This window comes from Lagenorhynchus albirostris, chromosome 20, assembly GCF_949774975.1.
Source record: "Lagenorhynchus albirostris chromosome 20, mLagAlb1.1, whole genome shotgun sequence".
Lineage (NCBI taxonomy): Eukaryota > Metazoa > Chordata > Mammalia > Artiodactyla > Delphinidae > Lagenorhynchus > Lagenorhynchus albirostris.
This window is the reverse complement of record NC_083114.1, coordinates 15,622,813-15,642,376: the sequence shown is the minus strand read 5'-3', so window position 1 is coordinate 15,642,376 and position 19,564 is coordinate 15,622,813. Positions and strand designations below refer to the sequence as shown.

Below are 19,564 nucleotides of genomic sequence, written 5' to 3'. Positions count from 1 at the left end.
AAAATAAAAGGTGGGGTTTGTGTCTTCCTTGACCAGCCCTCTCATCCACTGCCTCCGCCTGCTCCAGAGGACCTGCCAAGCTCTCTGAGCAGCATTGGTCTGATGTGGGAGCAGGTCAGGGATGAGGGTGATTCCCCCAGGCCCCCACCAGGGTCCTCACTCTGCTCCCCTGTGACCACCCCTGGACTTTACCTGAGCCTGAAGGAACAGGCAGGAAAATTGGCAGAGCCCGGAGAAGAAGGACATTTATTTCCATACATCAGGTAAGCAGGGGAAGAGAGCACAGCCCAATGAGTACAAACCAATTGCAGGAGAGAAGGGGAGACAGCAGATGGGAGCGGCACCAGGCACTGCCCTTGGGCCCCCGTCTGGTGGTGTTGGTGGGATGATCTTTAGGGTGGGAGCTGGGACTGTCAGTCTGCATGTTGTCATGTCTGGGATAAGTGTGTGTGGGCAGGGCGACTGGAAGAAGAAAAATGACTCAGGCTTAGGACACAGGGTGAGGACTCGCATCTAATACACACCAGTACCGACCAAAGCTTCCATCTTCAGTTTTTCTGACCACAAGCCCTCAACCCAAGGCCTTCCCTCTCAAGCTGAGCTTGTGATCCAGGCAACTTGGACAGAGGGGAAGGGAGGCAGTGCTTGGATAAGCCCTGAATTGGCATTAGGTGGAATGGGTTTACTCTTCAATGGGTCATTGCACTTAACACACTGATGAGACAAAGAAGGGTAGGGGCTAGAAGTTCTGGCTGGTACAGATGCACCCCCGTCTGTGTAGGCCTGCTCAGCTCGAACCCAGAAGCACCTGAGAGCCCCTCCCCACACGGACTCTTAAGAACCTGGGCCCAGCTCTGCTCACGGGTCTCTCCAGCTGCACAGAGAAAGGACTGCTCTCTTAAGAGTAAAGATGAAGCTGAGGTTCCCCTAGTCATTCCCGGTGCGGGGAGGCGGGCCAGCTGCCACCACAGCCCCCTCCCCCTCTCAGGGATGCAGCTGTGATGGAGAGGTTGGGTATTTAAATTAAAAAGTAGTAAGACAGCAGGCACTGAGAAGAGAAAGCCCTCCCCCAAGTCATGGGGAAGGAATTGCTGTTCCCACCCCAAACTCCTCCCCATGGACCCAGCAACCCGAGAATGTCCCAGTAGGCAATCTGTCCACCGTCCCTGAGCGGGGGGGAGGGGGCTGAGATGGAGGTCAACTTGCCGGCTCTATGCAGTGCCAAGCCACTTGCCATCCACGGTGGCCCAAGGCAGGAGCAGAAAGTTCTCTTTCCAGAACTGCTCTTCCCTCCACCTCTTCCACGTGGAAACGTCAGATACCCACAGCCTGGGAAGCCCCCTGACCGTAGAGGGTCGGGTGTTTCCCATGCAGATCAGCAGTCAGGTGGGGGAGATCCGTGCCCCGCCATTTCCCGGGAGAGGTGCCGTGGCAGCAGTAGCCCGTGGGTGGGAGGGGTGCACACCACTCCCCTGGGCTATGCGTTGGTCTCTGTCTGCTTGGCCTCTGTGTCGCTGTCACTCAGATAGTTGTGGGAGTATCGGGGCCTGGAGGTGCTGTCGAGAGGGTCGTGCTCATCATCTGACCGGTCAGGGGCAAGGGACTTCCAGTAGCTGGTGGGGCTGCAGGGAGAGAGGAATGAGGTCACAGAGGAAGGATGCTCTTTACCTTCCGCACCAAAGCCTTTGGTCCTGGGGAGGCCCCCCAAACCCTGTCACAAATTGAGAAGTAGAAGGCTTCCCTAGCTTCCCCAGAAGATACTCAGAGTAGTAAGAGAAAGGAGCACATTGTTTTGACTCTGAAACCTTTTACAACTCCGAGGAAAGCAATGATGAAGAGCAGTGGGTCTCGAACTTGAATGTGCATAAGAATTGGCTGCAAGATCCCCGGGTTCTTCCCCTGAGAAGTTTTGATTTGCTAGCTCTTGGGTGGAACCCAGGAATTCTGCATTTTCAACTCCCTCCCCAGAAGATTCTGATACAGGCAGTCCATGGACTGCATTGACTTGGAGACTGCAGGTCTGGTGATTACACGACTACAACCTGTCTTAGTAAAGTTCCTCCCAAAAAGATTCCTTCTAAGAAGGACGGGCTTTCCCCATTGAATACTCCCAGATCATAACCCTTCTTCCTGATCAGGTTTTCCTAAGGCCGGTGAGAGTTTCTGCCCTTGACCATGATATCATCTACTCACAAGGAATAGAGACTCAGGATGTAGGAGCTGGTTAAGACCTCTGTTTCAGGGTGGCATAGTCATCCCTTTCTTGGTACCATAATCCAACCCCAAGGCTTTCATCAGGCCAGTGGGAGCCTTTCGCTCTCCCCTGACCAAGATATGAAGAAGCATTACTCCCTGGATGGAGCAGACTCATGGCGTTGAGCATGGATGGGATCTCATTTCCACCTCTAGTCACCTTCTCTTTTCTTTCTTTTCCAAAGTCTTAGAGCAGCCTTCCCCTGCCCCTCCCACCTCCACTGCCTCTGCCAGTCCAAGTGCACTGTAATTTCAGCAATGTTGGAGAAAATGCAGCCCGGGGTGGCTCCACCCCTACCAGTGCCCTGCACTCAATGGGCCCCTCCCTGCCCAGTGATCTCAGGAACACAGCCCTGCTTCCAGATCCTAGAGAGCTTCTGCTAGAATAAACAGGAATCCTGTGATCCCACTGTCTACAATTCTGATTTAAGAATCTGAGGAAGGCCCTTGTTTACTAGCGCTTTCAAAGTTCTTCTATCTCCAAACCAAAAGAGGAGGACACGGCGTTCTGCAAGAAAGAACCACATGCTCAGCTTTTCCAACTGTGTTGAAGAAAGGATTTCATCACTGAGTATTTCCTGTGATGTGAGACACTGTCTTAGGCACTCTGGATGTGCTATCTTATTCTTCACCACATGAAATGGCATGAGGAAGCTGGTTCAAAGAGACGAAGCACCTTGCCCAAGGTCACACAGCCTGTGTGTAAATCTGAACCTGGGACCTTAGACCTCAAAGCCTTTTGATGACTCCACCTTGCTGCCAGACCGCTGACCTGAGGAGAAAACCAGATGAAACCTGCATTCTCCCCACTGGCCTGGGCAAGAGCCCAGGGGGTGTGTAAAGACAGGTCTCTCTTTCTCTCTCCCTGGGGAGATGGAACAGTCTGATAGAAGAGCTTGTTCAATTATGCAAAACGGTTTAGGAATGGGGCAGTGTGGTTAATAGTTATCGTATTTCTCATGAACGAATTACCATTTTTAAAGGAATCAGAATAGCACAGAACACATTTAATATAAACTAGTCTGAACATAAATGAGTTTTACTTTGATGGGCCAAAGGCACTTAAGGACTCTGGGACGTCTCAGGGACAGAATTATAAAGCTCAATGATGACTGTGCAACATAGAAAAAACTGGGGTTATTTTAGCTTTTGGATTGTTTTTGAATTGTGAATTAGCGGGAGCCTGATTTTATTTTCATTTTTTTAGACAGAACTTCTGGGCACCCAATGCTAAGGTCTGCTGTTGGGCAAAGGAAGGAATGGCTCTGTGGAAAGACAGTGGGGTTATTTTGTGGGGAGAGGGGGGGTGAGGTAGGTGCCAGGGCTGGGACCCGGATGCAAATGGGGTGCTCCTTTCCATCCTCCCACCTCTCCTCAGAGCGGAGCTGCAGACCCCACTTCCATATTCCTGTGCCGGCCAGGCAGACACCTGGATGAACGACAGCTGGGTTTCAACACTGTTCCGTCCAGATGCTGGGTGCAGTGGCAGAGGCAGCCGGGAGCGCTAAACGCCAGGCCTTTCTCCCCTGCTCTGTGCAGCCACGAGACACCCCTGCTCCCACCCTGGGTGCTCTTTAGCCAGCTTCCTTTGCGGCTTCTACAGGCACAGCTGTCAGAGAGTCAACAGCAGGCAGCTGGCCCCCTTCCCGGGGGCAAGAGTCAGGGCTGCAATGTGAACATTTTAACCACATTGTTTCAAAAGCTTTCCTCCTCACAAGCCAGCGTCTCCTGCTCAACACGGTCACAATCGATTTGGTGCATAAGCTAATTCCCACTGGGCGAGCAGCCCCCTCCCCTTGCCTTTGCTACGGATGCTTTCAGTGTTCTGCATGCTTGCAGAGCCCCATCACCGGGTGGGGAGTTAAACTGCCCCCACTCTTGGCAGTTTATTCACCCAAAGCCAGTTCACGCGGAGTCCAACTAGGTCCTCCCTCCCCTGGACCTTCTCTGCCAGCTCTGTACTGGGTGGCTAGCTTCTGGCTTGGTGCCCACTCTGGCTGCAGTGAATCCAATCCTTGCTGGAGGTGGCAGTGTGTAGGGTTTCAGGACTACTCCTGTTTTCCTGGTGGACAAGAACTGTGCTGGTGGCTGAGGGAAGAAACAGGCTTTCTGTGTTCTTGTTCTTGCTGGGTCAAGGGTGATGATGGGCTGAGTCACTGGGGTCTGAAATCCACCAGTTGCTGGTCGGTGTGGGATGGACTGCCTAGGCCCACGTCTCCCTCTTCAGGTACTGGTACTGTGCTCAGAAGGGCCTGGCCCTCTCTGCTTTCCAAACCTCCTCCCATGGCCCATCAGCTGACTTCCCGTGCTAGGGGAGCAGGGCACTCAGCAGGGCTGCGGAAGGAAGGGCTGAGATGGTAGACACAATATTATGACCCCTGCCTTTTCTCACTGTGTACTGACAACAGCTCCCTGGCGCAATTGAGATGCTTCCTACTCTTCCCAGAGCATCCTGCAACCATCTGCCACATGCGGGGAGTGACAGAGCAGGGGTAAGCCCAAGGGCTTGGTTTCTGAGCAGCTCAGGGCCCACAGAATCTGAGTTGGCCATGAGCCTGGTCTGGGTTCAAGTTCCACCTCCCCCATACCATCCCCCCAATCCCATCCCATCACCATCTCCAAATAGCTGCAGGTAACATTCACTTCCATGGGCTCCATTCCTTAAAACAAAACTGGTCCCTTTCGGTAGAACCCCGCCCAAGATGACAGTGTGCTTGGGCAGCTGCTCCACTGCACAAGAGGCCCACTAGCACGCGACAGGTGTGTGTGTTAGTTCATGCATCTAGGAAACATTGCCCGTGCCCCAGGGGCCTGCGCTCTGGGGTCATACCTCCTGGGAAGCAGCAAGCTTGCCCTGGGAGGGTACCATGCCAAAAACAACTTCACATAACCAGGGTGATCCAAATGTCACCGCCCACCAGGGAAACTGGCAACAATAGTATTCCTGTGAGTCAGTCTTCGCCTTTCTTCCAAGTGGGGGTGTGGGCATAAAGGGCCTAACAGCTAGATCTCCCTCCCACAGGGAGAAGGCTGGGGGAGGCAGGAGAGCCAGGAGGGGGCTGTCACTCAGCAGCTGCTAATTTCTATTCATTAAAACTTTACAAGATGAGCTGAGATGAGGTGACGCTCATGTGTGGGCTTCGGGTAGGAGGGGTGGGGAGCGAGTCAGGCATCTCCAGGTCTGCTGCAGGGTGCGGTGATGTGGGCGCTGCAGCCCTGTAAGCCTTGCACTCTTAGGCTTGAGACGCATGCCAGAGAGGAGGGTGACACTGCGGGCGGGGGAGAGCTGAGCAAAAGGCCCCTTAATAGCTGATGGCCAGTGATGTACCAACCCACGCCCGGGGGTCAGCTAGAGCCCTTTCCTGGGCCCAGCGTGTCAGGGTCATGGACGGAAGTTCCATACGGGTGCTGCCAGGCACACAGAGGAAACATTTTGCCCATGTGCTCTGCCTTGGGTCGTATGGAGGAGTAGTTGAGGGCAAGCTGAATAGACTCCATTCAGATCATGGCAACATCACTTACCAGCTATGTAACCTTGGCAAATAACTTAACCTCCCTGAACCTCAGCTTCTTGTTCTATAAAATGGGGCTAATCAGACATTTGTTGTGGGGTTAGTGTGAGGATTAAGTGAATAAAATATGGCACGTATCTGGCGGGGGGTGGTCCCTGGCCCAGGGTTAGGACTTGATAAGTGGGAGCTGTGACGGACATCACCAGCGAGTTCAGCTGATTGGGCTCAGGGCTCAGAATGACTAATCAGCTCAGCTGGCCCCCGCTCTCTGAGGTAGCCAGGAGGCTCTCCGAGGCCAGGCCTGCCCGCGAGGAATGCAGGAAGGAATGCAGGAAGGGGCCTGGGTGGTGGCGGGTGGGACGTTAGTTCACACCAAGCGGCACACACCATGCTCCGCACTCCACGCCAGGTGCCACCTACTGCACTAGTCGCTCTCGGGACGGTACAGGTACCGCATCATCAGGCTGTCCACCTCTTTCTTGCGCTTCTTCTCCTCCTTCCGAGACTGTCGGCGCGCCTGCCCAGCCTCCTTGTCCTCCGCAGCCGGGCCCTTCTTCACGCTCGAGCGGCTGTGGCCTGAGACAGTGGAGCCACTGGATGTCGATGAGGAGGACTCAGACTCCGTCTCTGTTCTCTTCCTTCTCGATTTGGACTTCTTCTTGCTTTTTCGAGAGCTCCCCTTCTTCCGCCGCCTGTGCTCCGAGGAATCTTCGGAGCTGGAGCTGGAGCTGCTCGTTCTCTTGCTCCGGCTCTTCCGGCTGCTGCGGGACCGAGAGACGTCCGCAGCGGAGGCTGAGCGGCGGATGCCGGTGGCTCGTGCCGGGGGGTCCAGTTGGGCGCTCCGGGTACTTTGGATGCTCTTCCGGTCATCCTCCTCAGAGTCAGGCTCCAGGCTGCTCCGGTGGAACGGGACGGGCTTGTAGCTCAAGACCTCATGGATGGCAGCCTCCAGGTCTGGGTCTAGGTAGGCGTGACGGCTGATGGGGCGGACACTGGAGTCGAGAGACTCATCCGTGGCGGAGGCGGAGATGCGGGGCTGGGGTGGCACCGACAGACTGCGGGCCAGGGATGGGTAGCTATACTGTGAGCGGGCCTCACTCAAGGCCACACTGGCTCCATCGTCCCAATCGTCCAGGCAGCTCCGGCCCAGGGACAGGTGGGAATCGGGGCTCTCCCGGCTGAGGGCTGAGGCCCGGCCCAAGGAAGGGCTGAGGGTCCTTGACAGGCTGTCGAGCCTCGAGGTGCTGCGGCGGGAACCGGGGGAGCCCGACAGCGAGAAGCTCACGGAGGAGCAGGCCCCATCCTCGCCGGAGCCACGCTGTGTGGCCGAGGAGGCCCGGCTGACGGCCGCAGAGATGGCCGAGGCCCGGTCAAAGTCTGAGCCCCACGGCTTCTCCAGCCCCCGGCTAGAGCAGCCCCTGACCCCGGAGAAGACGGAGCCACATTCCTCAGGCTCCTCGGACTTCCTGCCCAGGCCCGGCTCCTCCCTGGGGCCCCCGCGGGCCTTCCGGGGGGGCCTCTCGGGGGAGGCGGGCCGCTCGCTCAGGGTGGTGAAGAGCGAATCCTCATCCCCAGTGCCCCCGATGGAGTCCTTCAGGGTGAGCCGCTTCCGATAGCTCAGGGAGCTCAGCACAGAGGCCGGCCTCTCCTCCACCCCCTTGCCCTCCTTCCCCAGGGTGTTGAGGGCCGCTCTGCTGTGCGGGGGTGAGGCCAGGGAGGAGAGAACCGGGAGTGGATTAGCAGCAGCAGAGAGAGAATGAGAGAGAGAAACAAGCATTAAACATAGAGAATAAAGACACCGGGGGAGGGAGAAGGGAGGAGAACTTGGCAGCAGCCCTGGCAAAGTGGCCGTGAGAGCGTCGGAGGAAATGAAGCAAAATAATTTGCGTCAGTGAAAATAGCTTCATGGAGAATGTCATGTAAATTAGACTATTGTTCTGTTTCATCACTTTTTCCCCTCGCAAACGTTTAGTTCAATTTATTTCATTGTCAACTACCTGGAGCCTGGTGCCGGGCCCTGGTGAATGGCGGTGGGGCGGGGAAGGTGGCATTATCTGCAATAACAAAATGTTGTTTGGCCGAGTAAATTAAACCAATTAGAGGGGGCCGCTGGGTGCTTGCGGTGAGGGGCTGGACTTGGGAAGGGGCCTCAGGGGAGCTGGAGAAGGAGAGGGATTACTTTTTCTACCCAGCTCACCCAGTGCTCTCTGGGAGGAGGTGGAAAGGCGAGCCCTGGGGGATCAGGATGGCTCTGAGTTGGGAGGGTGGAGTCAGCAGGGAAGTGGCCACGGGAGGGGTGGGAGCAGAGGACCCCGGCTGGCCCGTAGGTGAGGGATGGGAATTGGAGACCTGGATTTCAGGGGTAGCTAGCTGCCTGTGTGATCAGAAGACTGTGACTGGGCTGGAAAATAGGGGAGCAAGTTCCCCCAGTGGATGGGTGTTAGCAGAAAGCATGGTGGAGGGCGAGTGAAGAGACCAGAAGAAGAAGAGAATGGGCAGAGAAAGACAGAAATGTGTCTGTAGCTGTGACAGGGAAGTCAGGGGAATTGGGGCCTTTTCTGCTGCTATTCCTGCTAAGACCTCAGAGGTCCACAGCCAGCCTGGACTGGCCTTGTCCAGGGTGTGGGATCCAGAGTCCCCCTGCGCCCCATTTCAGTCTTGATTCCAAGGGCCCAAACCATCAGGTAGTTCGTTCAACATCTGTTGAATGAGTAAGTGGGGATGAAGTTAAACCTACGCCAAACCAAAGCCCTGAAGCCCGGTAGGGAAACATTACCTCGGAAAATTAAGGGTGCCGCAGACCCTGACTAAGAAGAAACCAGGCCTCCTGTTGCTCATCCCATGTGCCAGGGGCAGGCCTGGGCCCCTCACGCACATACCAGGCAAGAGAGAGACGCAGGTGGCGTGAGGCCCACCCTCTTTGGGATCAAGGCGCTGCTCATCCATCCCTGGGGCACGAGGTGGCCTTTCCTCCCACCTAAGGCCACACGCTCACCTAGAACTCTTCAAGCTGCCATCATCGGAAGCCGCCTTGGAAGGCCCCTTGTTTTTGGACAACCATGACTTGACCCCGTCGACCCGGTCCTCCAGCTCTGAGTCCACATCTGAGTCCCCCTCGCTGTGGGATGAGGAGCAGAAAGGTAGGCAAGGCTGGGAAGAGGTGATCACCTGGTGGCCCAGGAGGCAGCACCAAAGTGGCAAAGCAAGTTTGTCTTGGGTGGGGGTGGGATGCAGGGCGGCATGCGCATCAGTGAGTCAGAGAGAACAAGAGAAGTTAGACGGAGGAGCGCACCATCCACAAGGGCCCTGCCCCGCTCAGCAGGCCACATTGTGTGACAGCCACCGAGGAGACCCTGGGGAGCACGGAGGCACCTCCACCCCACTTTCTGTGACAGGCTGCTGTGCAGCCAACCAATCCAGTGAGAGCGACAGGGAGACCGTCCCTTCATCGATTACAGCTAAATGGCTTTTGGTTAAAAAGAGGAGTCCTGGGCCCTTCAGCCCCTCCCTGAGGCCTATTCTGCTGTTCTTGGCTGCCTGTTCCCAAAACTGTGGCTACAGCTGCTGCCACTTTCCATGCCTTTGCTGCAAGAGCTGGGCTGCTGGTGATGGAACAGAGAATAGAAGGGCTTCGTTATGACTTCAAGCGAGCTTGAACCCGGAGTCTCCTTAGCTGATGCAGTGCCAACTCGGGCACTACAGGCCATATCGCAGACCCATCCTGCGACTCCCCTTGGCCCTTAAGAAACAGAAAGGACGAGGCAGGGACCGCGGCATTTCCCGAGGGGTTCGTAAGAGATTCAAGCTGCACCTGGAGATCCAGTGGGGCCCAGAAATCCCAGACAAGGGCTCTGTCTCTCCCAGTTCCTCTTCCACCCTCAGGAAGCCTCCAGCTCTTGCTCCCCCAGGGCTTTTTTCTGGCCAAGCTGGCCTGAGCCCTCTCGACTTGCAAGAAAGCCCAAAGGAGTCAAATTCTGATGCTGGAATCACGGTGACCTCCTCGCACAGCAGCAGGGGCTTGGAGATATAGCTTCTGAGTGAGACGGCTTCTAGAATTCTGCAAGATGTCTGCTCACCACGTTCCCTGCTATGGATATGCTAGGATTGCTCCTTGATATAAATTTCCTTTCATCTGTGTCAACAGGAGCAGCCCCATTCCTGATTTATGTTCTTGAATAAATAGCCACACAGGTGTGCACGCGTGCGCGCACGTGCGTGCGGGTGTGTATGCACATACACACACACACACACACACACACACACACACACACACACACAGAAGAAGCCACCAGGCTCTGTTCTGGGGGTGAGACAGCATGACTCGTGGGGAGGGGAATAAAGAAGCATATTTTATGGGCTTCCGTCAAATACAGAATTATAACAAAGACCAGGCTGGCTGATGCCCCGGTTAAACAGGAGTTTAGCAGACAGCCCCGAAACGGCTAATGCAAGCCCTGTGCCTGTTCGAGCCTGGCAGATTTACTATGGTGCACAGGCCCTGTGGAACGCCAGTACCACCTGACTTATACACCCGTGCAAAAAACCTCCTTCTCTAGCTTCAAAGCCTGTAATTTATCACCGCCGTTCATAACCATACTGATTGTCATTAGAAAGGAGGTGCTGTATGCATTGCAAAATCTATGTCTACGTGTTAAAAGCGTTTCTGTATAAATCTCCCTTAATACTGTGCTGTTTACTGCTTTCATTAGGGTTATGGCAACAACAACCGTATCTCTAAGTAAATCGAAACATTATTTTTCTGGCTGCCTTAGCACACTCGCTCAATAACTTGGAGCAGGGGCCCAGAGCTGCTGAGGAAAAGACCCCCTCTGCCGTCAGCAGGAACCCGGCTAGGACTGCAGGCCCTGTGTGCCTGCATGAGTGCACGCTGGTGCGCGCGTGTGCAGTGGTTTAGAATATGATCTGAAATGCGCATTTTGTCAGTCCTCGAAGCTCCTCCAGCCCAAGGATGGCAGGGCTGGAACACACAGGGGACAGACAGTCATGGGCCCAGAATATGAATCTGCCTCCTGACATTCAGAGCAGCGAATGGGTTGAGAAGCTGGCCTGCCCGCCCTTGCCTTTCCTTTAGTTTCAATCCTATAGAGGATGTTTGGATTCTTTTCCTTAAATAATCAGGCCCGTAAACAAACTCCAGGGGCAGGCAGGCTCGGGGGGCAGTTGAAATTTTAAATGGTCGGAATTAAACCTCGCGTCAAATACAATTTATGTCCAGGCTCATGTGCTATTAGTTAACTGGGAGCTGAATCCCGGGGGAACAAACAAACGGAGACAGAACGGCAGGGGATATTAACTGCGTGTGACAACCGGGCTCCAGCGGCCCTCTGTCACTGTTACACACTATTACATTTATCATTAGCTCTCACGGAGTCCTTTGCGCTGCCGCCAGCCCATCCTGGCCAGGGGAGGAGGCCTGCCAGGCAAGAGAGAGTGGGGGAGGAAACCCAAAGCGGCGCTAGAACAACCACCTCCAAAGACCAGCCCTGTCGGACCTGAAGGAGGATCACCCCGATCTGCCTGAGGGCCCGCACATCTGCCCCAGCTGCCCAGCTCCCACCCAGAAAGAAGGAAATGGACAGGGGGTGGATTTACTGGGCTTCCCGCCACCTGACTGACAGCAGCACAAATGCCTGGGGCCTCCTTCTGCCCAAGGTGCCTGCGGAGAGTAAAGTAAACACATCTGGCTGTGTTCCCTTCCCCTGCCTGGATGCTTTCTCCCAACAAGTAACTGTTGGACGCCCCTCACCTTCTACCCTTGTCTGCCAAAAGAAGGTGGCGGACCTTTCAAAATGAAACATACCCACTTCTTTCAGGCAGCTCAGGCTCCAAAGGAGCCCAAGGAATGGGAGAAATCCAGCCCAAACAGACTTTTCCCCAGAGAAAGAGGCCGGGAAGCGGCTACACTTGGTTTCTGATGGGGCAGAGGCGGAGGCTCACAAAGGCAGGCTGCGGGTACCACCCAATGAGGCTGAGCTCCCCTTTCTTTTTTTTTTTTTTGCTGTACGTGGGCCTCTCACTGTTGTGGCCTCTCCCGCTGCGGAGCACAGGCTCCGGACGCGCAGGCTCAGAGGCCATGGCTGACGGGCCCAGCCGCTCTGCGGCATGTGGGATCTTCCCGGACCAGGGCACAAACCCGTGTCCCCTGCATCGGCAGGCGGACTCCCAACCACTGTACCACCAGGGAAGCCCATGAGCTCTCCTTTCTGACAGAGCCCCCATCCTGCCGACCAAGGATGTGGGGGCCAGTGAGCCTTCCAGGTGGAGTGCACCCTTGTTGCCTGCACTCTACAGGGCGCGGCCTGCCCCCTCGCCTGATACGGGGCGCGGCCTGCCCCCTTGCCTCCCTTGGGACAGAGTGAGCCGTGTTAGCATGAGGGACTAGCTCAGAGGAGGAGAGGAGGCTGTGTGTCCACATGCGACATGCAGCAGGGCGGGAGCCCAGGGTTAGGGGGAGGTTAGACACCACGCGAGGAGAGGCAGAGAGCGCGTGCGCTCCAGTCCTCACGGTTTATTCTTTCTTTTCTGATACTTTGTCACCATGTCCTGCAAACTGGAAACAGAAAGAAAATGGTGGGCAAGGGGGCCGGAAGAGCACAGAAAAGTCAACCAAGGTGGACCCCTCAGCCGAGGACCCCTCCTTCCTCAGCAAGACAAGGCTCTGGCTGGCTGAGACCAGGAGGTGGGACAGTGCTGTCCTCAGAGGGAGGTCCAGGCCGCCTGGGGCACCATTCCCCTGCCCTAAAGGAGCAGGCTCCCCGGGCATCCCAGGAGCAGGATGGGGCCTCGGCCTTCAGGTGGGATGGGGGCAAATCTGGGGGGTTCTGCTCAGGGCAGCCTTGGGAGCTTCTCCAGGGTCTGACCCCACCCCCACTGCCAGTCTGCCTGCCTCGAGACTCCCTCCTCGGCCTAAGACTACAAATCCCTCTGCTAAACCATTCCCTGGGGGGGTCTTATGTGAGAAAAGCTCTGGCACGGTAACAAGGCACCAGGGCCCTTAAATCTCTGCTCTCCCCAGAGTGGGGCAGGTGCCATCAGAAATGCAGCTAAACGGGGGAATAACTCATCTTGAACGGGCAGAGCTGGAGAGCCAGGTCCCTGGGAGGCCTGGGGAGAAGGACAGGGAGGAAGTGGCGGGAGGCGGGGGGGGGGGGTCTCACCCGGGCAGCAGCTGTCCAGCCCTCAGCTGCTGCAGGACAGGGTCCATGCTGGGGTCTGGCAATGAGGGGAGGGTGGGCTGGAGGCTCAGTGGTGGGGAGACCCAGACTGCAGCTGTTCTACCTGGTCTGGAGGCAGTCAAGAGGGCCTCCGAGCCGGCCACGGTTGCCACAGAGGCCCCTCACCTGTTGATGAGGTCCTCGTTCTCATCACTCTCCATCTCGTCCTCAATGGCGGCCTGCAGGTCCCCGATGCGCTTGAACGCCAGTTTCAGATCAGCCTGCAGGCTCTGGTTAGCAGCTTCCAGACTCTCCAGATCCATCTCCTAGGAGGGAGAGGGGGCAGTCCAGTCCACAGGAGGGCTAGTCTCTCGCCCAGCTGCCCCAGAAAAGGCCGGCTTCCCTGGGCCAGGCAGCAGCGACGTGGGTGCCGCTGAGAACCTGCAGAGCTTTCTCTGCTCTGCTGTTGCTGGGCTGTTGAGGCCTGGCCTTGCCTGACGGAGACTCCGGTACCACCCTTAGCCCCCGGCCTGCCCTGAGGCTTTGTGGACCATGTTCTTGACATGTTCTCTTCCCTCTAATTCTGGTTTAGAATTAAACCATGCTTTCTTTGCAGCCCACCTCCACAAGCCCACGGGTGAGGTGTGCGCTTAGCAGCTTCTCAGAGGGCCGCCAGCCTCAGGCCTCGTGGGTAGGGGGCATTACCAGTTCATGCTTCTTGCGGCTCGCCTCGGCCTCCTTTCTGGCAAGCTCGCCCATCTCCTCCTTGGTGTCCCGGAGTTGCCGCTGTAGCCGCTTGTTCTGCTCCTTCTCCCGGTTCTCAGCCGCCGTGCGCTGATCCCGTTCCTCAGTCAGCTTCTCCATGTTCTCCTTGAGCCGGCCGGCCAGGTTCTGGACAGGGAGGTGGGAAGAGGGACCCATCAGCCAGGCAGAGAGCGGGGTGTGGCAGAGCTCCAGAGTCAGGAGGCCCGGGTCCAGCTCCGGCTGCCCCGCTCGCTGGCTAGGTGGGCAAGCCGCGAAAGCCCTCGGAGGCGACTTCCTTTGTCCTTCTGTGAAAAAGGGAGAATAACACCTATTCCCCAGGGGTCTTTTAAGGCCCGAATAAAGTAATGCATGTGAAGGGGCTCTGGAAGATGAAAAGTGCTATTATCATCATTATCACCACCTAGGTCGGAGGAGAGCTCTGGCTAGAGTCTGGGCCTGTCCACACTGATGCCGTGTGTGGGGCCTCCACGGGCAGCAGGGTTTCCCTCAGAGACCCTAAACCCAGAAGCTCCAAAAGCTAGGGCCTGTGCTCAGAAGTAAATGGCTTTACTGAGAATTCTGGATGAGGAGGGGACTCAACAGTCGTCACATGCCAAACGCAAAGCCATTCCTCTAAGCCTGATGAATCTCTCTTTCCCCCGAAACGTGAACACATTTTTCCCTTCTGCGCCATAGGACGCTGAGCAAAAAAAGCCCCGGAGATTGGGGCAGAGCGTGAGGGAAGAATGCTGCTTCTGGTCCTAGTCCATGGTTCTACCACTGACTGGCCGTGGGGTCGCCACTCTCAGCCCCCAGCCTCTGTGTCTCTAAAATAAGGCCACATCTCTAAGGGCTGTATGTGTTTAACATTCTGTGCATCTAAACCACGGTACTGCCTTTCTGAGCAGAAGGGAAAATGAGAGAGTTGAGGAAAGGGACTGGGGCCCACGAGAAAAGGAGGCAAGTGCAGCAGGTCTGTCCTATTTTACATCCACCAGACCAGTGGCCTCCTCTGCCCCTTGATAGCTTCGGGGCCTTAGGCAACCTACTTAACCCTTCCTGTGTGTAAAACGTGGATCAAAATATTACCAAGGCAGAACGTGGACTATTACTAAGTCTCCTTCACTCTCTCTAGCTCGCCAGAGGACTGTGACCCTGTCCTGGAAGGTCCAGCCATATTTTCTTCGAAGGTCAAGGGTACTAATGCCCTCCGAAGCCCACTGCCAGCTCCACAGTCACCTATTTCCATCCCCACCCTCTCTCCTGCTCCACCGACTCAGGGGTTAACGGGGAGGTGGCAGGGATGTCCCTCAGCACCCACCCATGAACATACTTCTCATGAAGGCCTGTCAGTGCTCAGACAGATGTCTACATGCTTGGGATGGAGGAGGAGAACTTAAAATAGGATGAGAGGGGTGTAAACCCGGAGAGGTCATTCTGCTGGCCTCTTTCTTCCTACCTGCTCTGCTGGAGAGGGAGGGGCCGGAGCACGCTGGCTTCAGGGGAGTGGAACCGAAAGGATTAAATGGGGAGGTTGGAGATTACAGTTGGGAGGAAGGAGGGGTGGAAAGGGAAGATGGAGGTGAACAGAAAAAGGAGAAGGGTCGAAGGGAAGAGGGTGAAAAGTAGAGGGAGAGGACAAATGGGATGGGGAGAAAGGAAGAAATAGGTCAGGGTAAGAAAGGGAATGAGACTGGGGAGAAAATAAACAGAGGGAGAAGAAAAAATGGGGCCAAAATGGAGGAAAATGAAGAGGGAAGGAGAAAAGGCAGAGAATGCAAGCATGGGAAGAACTGAGGAAAAAAGGGAATAAAAAACGGGAGGGAGAGAAAGAGCGAGCGGAGAGGCGAGAGGACAGACTCCAGCCCTTGCAGAAGTGGCGCCACCCGCTGCATATTTACGACCCTGCCCGAGAGCGAGGGAGGGGACCGGCGGGGGGAGTGCACGGTGGAGGAAAACATGAAGACGAAAAGCTAAGCTGCTCTGGTCCCTTGGCAGAAGGCAAGCACAGGGTCAGAATGTAAAGCGGGCCGGCTCCGCGGTGCCCAGAGAGCAGGCCTGGCGAGCGGGGGAGAAGGCACCCGCCCCGTCAGCTGGCCCGGCAGCTTGGCAGAGGCCTCCGTGGAGCAGAGTGGCTGCGGGCCTGCCGGGCCCTGCTGAGCATGCCTGGCTCCAGCCGCTGGGGCCGCTCAGCCCTGCCTGCTGAGGACTGGACGGGGAAGTGTGCACCCACCTCCAGCCGCTTCACTTGGGTCCTTTCGAACTCCAGGCGTGTCTCCAGCTCCCGGATCTTAGCTTCCTGCCTGCTCACCAGGGACCTGTCCACCATGGACTGCTCCAGGAACTCCACTTGGCTCTGGAGGGCTTGTAGCTGCGGGGTTGGGGGGGGGGCAGGAAGGGAAGAAAGAACTGAGCCTGGAAAGGGAAGGGGCAGGTTCTCTCTCTCCCTACCCCCCAGCAAGATCACCATGGTGACTAGAAGGCTGAGGGAGGGAGGGATGCACAGGGAGGTGGAAGGATGGGGCCCTGAGCCAGGGGCATTCCCCACCCGGCCCTGCGCGGGCACAGATTTTGCCCTTTGGAGAGAAAAGAGAAAGCTAAGGACCAGAGAGGGCATAGAAATGTGAAATGAGGCAGCTGAAGCCGTCTGCTATGGCGACGCGGCTGCAAGCCTAGGCCTCTGCGCTTGCTGACGCTGACTGACGGCAGAGAGAAGCACGTGCTCGCCTGTGAGCTTGGGAGTTGGTCCCCCACACAGTGACCCTGGCACCCTCTCTCTGCCAAGGGAGACCCTGGTCCCCACCTTCTCCTGTAGCTCTTGCTTCTCTTTGTTGGCTTCTTCTAGCTGAGCCTGGAGATCATTCATCTGAGCCAGATCCCGGGAGGCCTGGGAAAGGAGAGGGTGCAAAGCAGGATCCCCCATGAGCACCAAATCCATCCCACCCCACCCCTCACTGAGGCCAGGGCACACAGGCACCATGACCCCCCCGAAGAAGAGGCTGTGCCAGGGACCTAGAGGAGGACCAGGGGACGGTGCTTCTGCAGGGTGCGGTGGGGCACTCCTGGGCAGGGTACCTGAGCCACGGCTGCCTTGTGCTTCTTCATCAACTCATTCATGTCCTCCTGATCCTCCTCCAGCCGGCTCTGCATCTCATTCTTCTCACGCTGAAGGCGGCTCAGCTGCTCCTCCAGCTGGACAGAGGCGAAGACAGATCAGAGAGCATCAGGCCTGGCCTGCCTGATGGCCCTTGGTGGAAAGACTGAACCTCCCTAGGCCTCCTCCAATGGGACGGGGTGATGATAGGGCCAGGTCCACCCGCTGGAGGAGGTTCCAGGACCAATGATGCTCAGGGAACTGCCTGTCCTGCTGTGGGCCAGGGAGCTGAGGGAAAAGGGCTGTCTCTGCAGCTCAGGCAGACCCTGGGCTAAATGACAGCTGCTTTCTGACAGCTCTTTGGAGGCTAATGAGAAGGCAGAAAAGGTCTGTCCAGAACCAACGACCCATCATCCTAGCACTAGCGTTCAGGCCCTAACCTGTGCGCACTCTGCCCCCTTCAGGCCCCAAGGAAGGACCCCTCAAATCTGTGAAACTCTCCTGGCATGTTTCTCCTGGGACTGCCTGCTCCCTGGCCATCCAGCGCCCACAGCCAAGTCCACTCCTGGCGGGGGGAGGAGAAGAGACAGCCAACAGCAGCTTCAGGAAATGAATGAATCTATTAGCCTGTAATTCCAAACCAAAATGACTGCGCTGGCTCCTTCTCTGCCCCATCCATCTTGTTACCGGGACGTGGGGAGCTGCGGAAGACTCCGCCAAGAAATTTATTAACTCGGATTTAAATAAAATGGTAATTTTATAACAGCCCTTTTTAACACAATTAAGGAATTTGAATTACTCACCTGAAAACTGCTGAGGAGCATAAATGTCACGGGGATAAATCAAGCCAGGAGATTGGCATCTCTCAGCAGTCAGGTGACTGGCTGGGGGGCCAGGGAGCCCAGAGCCAAGCCCAGCCTCCTCCCCTGCCCCATTCCCCGCCTGAGGAGGTACCGATGGCCGTATCCCAGTAATGAGCTTTCGGCCGATGGATGGGCCGTGGGAGAGGTGGGGAATTAAAAGCGAGGCGTTAAATAAGCGCTCTAATTAGCTGCCGCTTGGGCTTGTCAGTGGGCTGGCCAGGGGCAGGGGAGGGAAACGGAGCCATCCCATCTTCTTATCGGTGCTTCTGCTAATCTCTAGGTACCTGTTTACATCCCTCAGCCACATTTGCTGCCTTTATTTATGGTGTCGGGGCCTGTGGCCAAGCGCCCACAGACAGGTGGTTAAACAGGGAGATGGGCCCTTGCTGGCTCCCTCCTCCACCTCACCCCCTCCCAGGCCTCTGCTCTGAGTGGGGAGAGGCAGAGGAGGGGAGGCCCGCTCTTGCCGCAGAAAGCCCTGGCGTGAAGGGACCGGGCTGGGGAATGAGCCCTGTTTGGGGTAAAAGCAGCCACTGTCACAGCTCCATTCTCCCTCAGCCCCCCGAATCTGGCCCGGCACACCCCGCATCCTCACCGCCGTCTTGGCTTTGGCGATGTCGTCAATCTGCAGGTGCAGGTCTTCGATCTCCACCTCCATTGCTTTGCGTGCTTTCACGGCTGCTGCACAGGTGAACTCTGACTCCTCCAGCTGGACAGAGAGCCACCCCCGCCCCAGGGAGAGACGTCAGCCATTCCCTGGGGGCAGGAGGGCTGTGCAGGAGGCTCGCAGGGGAGAGAGAACCCAGGAGCTCTCCTTCTCCCCTGTTTACTTCAGACCCCAGGGCTGTGATGTGTTGTGTGTGTACCGGCATCTCCTCCCGTGACAGGGGTGGTGGATGCTGAGCCCGTCCATACCATCCGGGGCTTGACAGTCATGCATATCGCATGCGCAGACCCTGGGGAGTCTGGCTTCTCCCCACTTCCCTGTCACCTCCCTTCCCGAGGACTCAAGAACCACTGACAGGGGCAGGAGGGAGAGAGAGAAAGCTGACGGCTTCCTGTCTGCAGGTACCTGGTTCTTCAGCTGGGCGATCTCCCTCTTGCTGGGTGCGTTGTTCTTCAGGTGGTCCAGCATGATCTGAGCATCTGCCAGCAGGGCCTTGGTGCGCTTCAGGTCCTTCCGGAGCCGCTTCTCTGACTCAAAGTCTCGCTGGTTCACCTGGGTGGACACCAGAAGCTGGGGCTCTGGGCTCTGCCCCGGGGCCTCCTCCTGTCTTCCCCAAGCCCACTCCTCACCCTACCCTCACTCTCAGAGATGCCTAATGAGCAATGACAGAGGAAGTGCCAGGACTATGCCAGCTGGTGAGAAACCCCAGTGTGCAGGGGATGTGATCACCCATCCCACAGGTGATGACAGCGGGCCCTACGGAACCAGCACCCCTCCTGTTCCCAGCTCTCCCTGCGGCAGCCAGCAGTCTCCACTCACCTGGTCACTGAGCGTGGCCACCTTGTTCTCCAGCTCCCGCTTTTCCCGCAGCACCTTCTGCTTGTCCTCATACTCCTCCTCGAGCTGTACTTCCATTTGCTTTAACTGGGAACAGGGGCCCGTTCGTCCCTTCAGTGTCTGGTGCCAGCTAGCCCCTTCCCTGCTGGATCCTCCCACCCCACGAAAAGAGTGGGGCGGCGCTGAGCATGGATGACCCCAGAGGGGCAGACCCTGAATTCAAAGTTCCTAGGGTTTCAAAGCGGAGGGAGAGGAGGGACAGCAGGCCATGCACAGGGGCCCAGGCCCGTGTGGGAGCCCTTGCTCCAGAGCCCTTGTGCCTGCTTCTTGGCACAGAAAGCAGGGGGCATTAACTCCTCAAGGGCCTGAGCTTCTCTACAGACCCTGAGAACACACATCCCAGCCAATGCCAGGATCCC

The 19,564-nt window shown here is 56.8% G+C and overlaps 1 protein-coding gene across 14 annotated transcripts in view; it reads right to left on the bottom strand.

Moving 5' to 3' along the window:
* Positions 1-227: 227 nt before the first annotated feature.
* MYO18A (myosin XVIIIA) overlaps positions 228-19,564 on the bottom strand; it is a 95,417-nt gene continuing 76,080 nt past the window's right edge. For 7 of the 14 annotated variants that reach the window (XM_060134206.1, XM_060134210.1, XM_060134211.1 and 4 more), the window contains 12 exons: positions 19,128-19,232; positions 18,714-18,860; positions 18,237-18,350; positions 16,760-16,876; positions 16,488-16,571; positions 15,918-16,055; positions 13,646-13,831; positions 13,127-13,266; positions 12,292-12,336; positions 8,761-8,883; positions 6,186-7,459; positions 1,481-1,622 (listed from right to left, as the gene is read on the bottom strand). In XM_060134206.1, the coding sequence (XP_059990189.1) occupies positions 6,190-7,459; positions 8,761-8,883; positions 12,292-12,336; positions 13,127-13,266; positions 13,646-13,831; positions 15,918-16,055; positions 16,488-16,571; positions 16,760-16,876; positions 18,237-18,350; positions 18,714-18,860; positions 19,128-19,232 (2,469 nt within the window). In that variant the 3' untranslated portion in view covers positions 1,481-1,622; positions 6,186-6,189. Of the gene's footprint in view, positions 1,623-6,185; positions 7,460-8,760; positions 8,884-12,291; positions 12,337-13,126; positions 13,267-13,645; positions 13,832-15,917; positions 16,056-16,487; positions 16,572-16,759; positions 16,877-16,926; positions 17,344-18,236; positions 18,351-18,713; positions 18,861-19,127; positions 19,233-19,564 lie in introns of those variants that run through there. The other 7 variants (XM_060134214.1, XM_060134219.1, XM_060134207.1 and 4 more) reach the window with 6 other exon arrangements.